Here is a 6,336-nt window from a genome sequence, read left to right as displayed (position 1 = left end):
AGTTTCCTGTGTTTCTCTCTCTAAAAGTTTTATGTTCTTATTTTTCTTCTTCATCATTCTTATTTGTTTCACAGTTTATCTTCTTCATCTCTAAAAACATCAAAGTACATAACCAAATGGTCAGTGCACAGAACCATTCCCGGTACAGAAGAAAATTCCCAGTTCAAAAGTGTCCAGTATTCAACCAAATGGCCAGTACACGGAACAATTTCCGGTGCAAAAGAAAATTTCCAGTACAAAAATGTCTAGTATATAGCCGAATGACGAGTACACAGAACAATTCCCGGTAGACAAGAAAATTCTCACTACAAAAATGTCTAGTACATAACCAAATGGCCAGCACACAGAACAATTCCCGGTACACAAGAAAATTCCCAGTACAAAAATGTATAGTACATATCCAAAAAATGGCCAGCACACTAAATAATTCCCGGTACACAAGAAAATTTCCTTGTACAAATTCAAGAAAAACTACAAAAAATGAAGAAATTTGTTGAGATTGGAAAGAGATAAGAAATAAATCTGGAAAAAAGAACGAAATTTGTTGAGATTGGAGAGAGAAATTTAAAAAGATGGAGAGATAAATATGTGTGGGAGAAAATAAAAAAGAAATAAGAAATAAATCTGGAAAAAATAACGAAAATGGCAAGTTGGTAAATTTTGTAATGGCAATTCTGTAAATTCGTGGACAGTACAAGGTTTAATGTCAGGTGCGTCAGACTATTTTTCAAAAAATTTCGCATTTTTCGGGAATTTTTCGGTGGCAATTTTGTAAATTTATGGAAAGTACACTGTATGATGGGAGGCGTGTCAGATTATTTCTCAGAAATTTGAGAGTTTCCCGGAAATTTTTCGATGGTCGTTTCGTAAATTTCGAAAAGAAAAAGGGTGTTTCGGAAATTCCACCCCCACCTCCTGACCATTGGACCTGCCCCTTGTTACAATACGATGGCATGTCATCATCTAGGGTTTGAGGATTTTTAATCCAACGGTCACTAAAATTATGAGGAATTTGAAGAGTCATAAAGGGGATTGACCGTTGGCTGTTCCGTGATTCAAGTTTCAAACATTATTCCGTTCCGTTTTTGCCACTTACCATAGAAACGTCATTATTAACATAATTCAAAAGGTAAATTCGTAAATAAAAGAGAAAACAAAGACTATAATAGTAATTTAAGATTTTACACAAATGGGATGACAACTAATAAGACTAATAATGGAGGGGAGCAAAGTTGATATATAATAGTAAATGTCTTGTTTTTATAAGAAGGAAGTCTTTTTCTCATCTCAACTTTTTGCCTTTTCTTCCCTCCATCTTTCTCTCTCTCTCTCTATAGCTAAGCTAAGCTAATTCTCTCTATCTAACCTAATTCTTCTGATCTAAATTCATAGTGGGTAGTTCTTGATTTGATTCATCATCTTGTTTCATATAAGAAGGAATCAATTCATAACTTGGGTGTGTTTTGAATTAAAAGAAGGAAGATATATATAATAGTAGCTAGCTAGGGTTTAGAGAGAAGAAGAAGTTAAGATGACAGCAACAAATTTAGGGTTTGGGGATACAACATACACAAAAGTGTTTGTGGGAGGTTTGGCTTGGGAGACACAAAGAGAAACCATGAAGAAATATTTTGAACAATTTGGTGATATTTTGGAAGCTGTTGTTATTACTGACAAAAATACTGGAAGATCTAAAGGCTATGGTTTTGTAAGTTTATACTCCTATATTTCATCATATATATATAGTTGGGGGGAGGAAAGTTATTAAATTCTCTCTGTCTAATTTCTTTCCAATTCTAATTAAGATCTTAAGGGTGGGTTTTCATTTTTATGAGAAATATAGTACTTAAAGAAAAAATAATTCCTTCTTTTTTAAGTACTATATATTATGGTTATTTATGAAATTTTTATTGGGTATTTGATTATAGGTAACATTTAGGGAAGCAGATGGAGCTATGAGAGCATGTGTAGATGCAGCTCCTGTAATTGATGGAAGAAGGGCTAATTGTAATCTTGCTTCTTTAGGTGTTCAAAGAACTAGACCTTCCACACCTAAACATGGTACTATATAATTAATTTACATACTATTTTTGTTATTTATTCCATTTTTTCAATTTCTTTTTTTTTATAAAAGATTGTTTTTATAATTATCTAATTAATCAATAATAAAATGGGTGTGCATCAAATGTTGTTTAGATCTAGTAAATTCTTTAGCATGTATGATGTTTAATATGTGTTTTTGGTCATTATTTTATGAGAGTTAATTGCATATAGTTTTTGTGATAATCTCTATAGAGTTTAGTAGAAAGGAGTTAAGATAACAAACCATTTTGTTATATATTTCTTCATATTTGGTGTATATTCTCTCTCTACATATATTCATGTTTTGTGTACTAATTACAATAAATATTTATTTCATGGATGGGTATTCATTTCTAAAATAGATAAAGCATCACACTACATTTTTGTGATAAGGTGCACTAAAGATTATTGTTTCGGGTCACATCCCTAAAATCATGCAAGGAAGACTAAAACAGGTTAGATTAATGCTAGAAGAAGCTACAAGTTACAACCTGTTATAAACGTACACGAAATCACTCAATTTTGAGTAAACTCTTTTTCTCTCTCTTGATGGACTTTTCCCAGTTAGATGGATAGTTGGTTCCTATTTAAATTGTAGTGGACTTCGACATATAACCTCTTCTAAAATTATTCAAAACCTAATATGTCAAATAAGTAAGAAATTTTACAAAAGGAAAATATTTTCATATTTTGTTTATACTTTAAGATTAGATAAGAAGTAACTAACTACAAGTCAGTTAATGTTGGTCCAACTACTTGGTACTTGTCACTTGTCACTTGTCACTTGTCACTTGTCAGAATATCCTTTACTTTTTATTTTTAAGTGAAGTAAAAAATAATTTTTAAAATTTATAATAAATTATGATAATTTAGTTTAATTGAGTAAATAAGAAGTAACTACTAGTAACTAATTTTGATGTATATGACCATAATAATTTATAATGCATGTGATACTGCAGGAGGAGGTGGGGGAAGGAACTTTAGGGTAATGAACTCCTTTCATGGTGGAATTCATCAAGGAGGAGGGGGAGGAGGAGCAAGTGGGGTTGGACCTGCAGCTTTTCCATCAACATATTCTCATTATGCTATCCAACAAGGGTTTCCTTATAATTTTTATGGGTAAGCATGCCCTAATTACTTTGCTTACCTAATCATTAGACTAACTAATTAGTTAATTAATCTCTTTTTATTGATTAATTAATTAAAATAGCTAACTACTACTTAACCATGTATACATCATACATGTACATTCATACATAAGTGCATATGACATGATGTGATCTCATGTTCCTTATATATGGAGCATGTATGGTCATCCAAACCATGTATCGTTTTATGTATGATCATCTCTCTCTACCTATTCACTTTTCTCTCACTTTTGATCGATCCAAGGTGGTCAAAACTGCAACCTTAATAAAATATTATACAATAATAAAAAACAATATTGAAAAGAGAGGTTTTATGTTTTTTGACCATTTTCTTGCATGCGCATGACATGTAGAATGCACTCCTATTAGTCTTTTTTTTTTTGTTGAACTGCACTCCTATTAGTCTTTTTTTTTTTTTTTTTTTTTTTTTTTTTTTTTTTTTTGTTGAACTAAGTCTTTTTTTTTTTTTTTTTTGTTAATAGCACTCCTATTAGTCTATCAAAAAAAGTTTAGGTACTTTCAATTTAACCTATAATTGTATGTGTGTTTCTTTCATAATTTTCATCAAGCATACAATATAAGTTTCATAAATAGTAATTAGAAACTAAAATCTCTTAATTTATCAAAAGGATGCATAACTATTAGACTACATATTATGTGTTAGGGTGTGAATGTTTGGTTTAGTTTATTTTCGACGGGCGTTGATATGAATATGATAATACATTTTCAGGTACACTCCCTACTCGCCGGATTACAGTTACCCAACGGTTTGTACCTGTTCACTTCTCCTTTACTTTCTCAAGAAATGTAATTTTTATAGTGTTGCTCAGAGAGTTCGAGTTTGTCTTAAAAGCTTATTTGACATTATAACATAACACTCTCATCAATTCTTTGTTTTCGAAAATCTCAATGATTTAAAATGGTTGATATTTTTGGGACATCAGAAATAGTTAATCCTAATCAAACTTAAGTGATTCTAGTTTTTCACCAGTCTCCACGTACAGATATCTGCCCCAGGTATAGTATGAAACATTTTTATAGAATGAAGTCCTAAAATTTCAAATCCTTCTTTTATTGCCTTTAAAATTTGTTTGTAATTGATTTATGAAGGGATACTATGGTTTATATGGTGGAGCAACTGGTCATAGTCCGATGTACGGAAATGGAAGTGGAGGTATGGTCGGAGGTGCTGCCACGGCCGCAGCTTACTACCCATATGTTCAGTTTGGGCAGGGCAACGGTGGCGCAACTGCTCCTACTACCGGAACCACCTATGCTACCGGTCAAGGATATGGCTTCTATCCTCACCAAATCTACCCCTACTCCGCCGCCATCAATGCCACCGGATATCAGCATTATGCCGCCGGACCCATGTCTCTTCCAGCCACTTCTCCTTCTCAACCAGGTTAGGGTTCTATTCTCTTTCTCTTTTTCTTGAACAATTTAACCAATCTAACAATGTTTTTAATTTGTAACTTGGTAATTGATGAAAAAATTAAACAATCTAACAATGTGTATCTTTAACAGTGTGTTTTGCTATACAACAGGCGTGAGCATGGCTCCTACTCCAACTCTTCTTCATGCCCCAACTACTCATCCCTACAGATTCATCCCTACACAATTCACTCCATCACCTCCATCTGAGCTACCTTCTGCTTAACCATGGTTCTCTCTCTACTCTCTACTCTCTACTCTCTACTCTCTCTAGTCTTTCTACTCTAACAAAAGCTCAAATTAGTTCCCCATAGGGACTAAAAGAGAGCTACCACCTTCAAGTACTATCCTTAGTACTGCATGCATGCATTGTTTAAAAAAAGAGAAATGTGTGAGTTTGGTCCTTCAAGAGAACCAATTCTCATCAATGTACAATTTCTCTCTCACCAACTTTATCACTCTTGTGGATGAGATGATAATGTTGCAATCTTTTAACCCTCAACTAATAAAAAAAAATTAGCCCTAGAAAGGCTAATCAACTAACCAAGATGATCAAAACCTTAACAAGTGCACCTCTAAAGGTAGACAAGTGCATGTTTTTAGTGAAAAAAATGGGCATGGGATGCTCTTAGTAATTTTTGCAGTACTAACATTCAACCCTTTAGAAGTTTTAGGTGTTTTTATTAACCAAAACCTTTTTTTTTACTCCAACATCTTAATTAGGGCATGGGATATGCCATAATTAACTAGGTGATGTTTAATCTTTGTTGACATAAACCCTTAATTTTTAAGCTATTTTGGTGATTTGAATGTTTAAAAACTTTGTGACCAATGTGTCATTATTTTGGTTTGCTTATTATTTACCAACATGATCATGCAGTTTTTAACCTTCAAAACATAACCTTTAATTGTTTTCTAACTCTCAAAACATAATCTTTGGGTAATCCATTCACAAAACCCACTTTCCCTTGGGAGGAAGGGAAGGTATCACTCATTCATTGTTTTGTATATTCATGGTTGTTGCTAGACTTGGGGAGCTTTAGCACAGTTTTAACATAGATTGTTAATTCATAGGAGGGGCTATGTTTTTCACTTTAGCTTTTCACCTCCTCTAACACAACTTAGATATAGCTCCATTAATGGTTTTGGAGCGAAACTAACCTAGTTTTAGGTTAGCATAATAACCCTCATGTCATCTCTCTCTCTCTTCTCTCTCTCTCTCTCTCTCTCTCTCTATCTCTCTTTCTCTTCTCTCTCTTACTTAATGGTTAGCAGAAACAACATGGAGGGTAAACCAAGGGGAATATTTTGGGCTGCTTGGTGTTCATCTTCTCTAAACCTATCATAAACCATGATTAGAATTCATGGTTATCTTTATCATTCTCAGACTTTTCTTTGCTTTCTCTCTCTGTCTCTACTTAAGCAATGAACTCTAGGTACATGCAAATTTTATATTATGTAACTCTTAAGTGGTTTTGAACTGCATTAATTCTAGACATGCATAGAATTGTGATGAATCACCATGAAAACCATTTCCTTTATTTTGACATTACATTTTGCATTGGAAGAACTTATTGTAATACTGAACTACTGATGTTGAAATTTATTTACGTTCAAGAAATGTTTATATCTTGTTTATTAGGAAGAAATCATGTTCTTGTGGCAACTAGTT

At 32.9% G+C, this 6,336-nt stretch overlaps 1 protein-coding gene across 2 annotated transcripts; it reads left to right on the top strand.

Moving 5' to 3' along the window:
* Window positions 1-1,191: 1,191 nt before the first annotated feature.
* LOC147539972 (uncharacterized) lies at window positions 1,192-6,263 on the top strand. Of its 2 annotated transcripts, none has more exons than XM_086640496.1 (6): window positions 1,192-1,708; window positions 1,929-2,061; window positions 3,042-3,201; window positions 3,961-3,997; window positions 4,341-4,635; window positions 4,778-6,263. In XM_086640496.1, the coding sequence occupies exons 1-6, from the start codon at window positions 1,532-1,534 to the stop codon at window positions 4,888-4,890; spliced, it is 915 nt and encodes a 304-aa protein (XP_086496622.1). In that variant the 5' UTR covers window positions 1,192-1,531; the 3' UTR covers window positions 4,891-6,263. The 2 variants fall into 2 exon arrangements, with proteins under 2 accessions (XP_086496622.1, XP_086496623.1); XM_086640497.1 differs by having other exon boundaries at window positions 4,758-6,263.
* Window positions 6,264-6,336: the final 73 nt, after the last annotated feature.

This window comes from Eschscholzia californica, unplaced genomic scaffold, assembly GCF_041429995.1.
Source record: "Eschscholzia californica isolate CP2 unplaced genomic scaffold, dmEscCali1.0.p SCAF_5, whole genome shotgun sequence".
NCBI classification, from domain to species: domain Eukaryota; kingdom Viridiplantae; phylum Streptophyta; class Magnoliopsida; order Ranunculales; family Papaveraceae; genus Eschscholzia; species Eschscholzia californica.
Note: the sequence above shows the minus strand (reverse complement) of the source record. Positions and strands in the feature narration are given on the sequence as shown.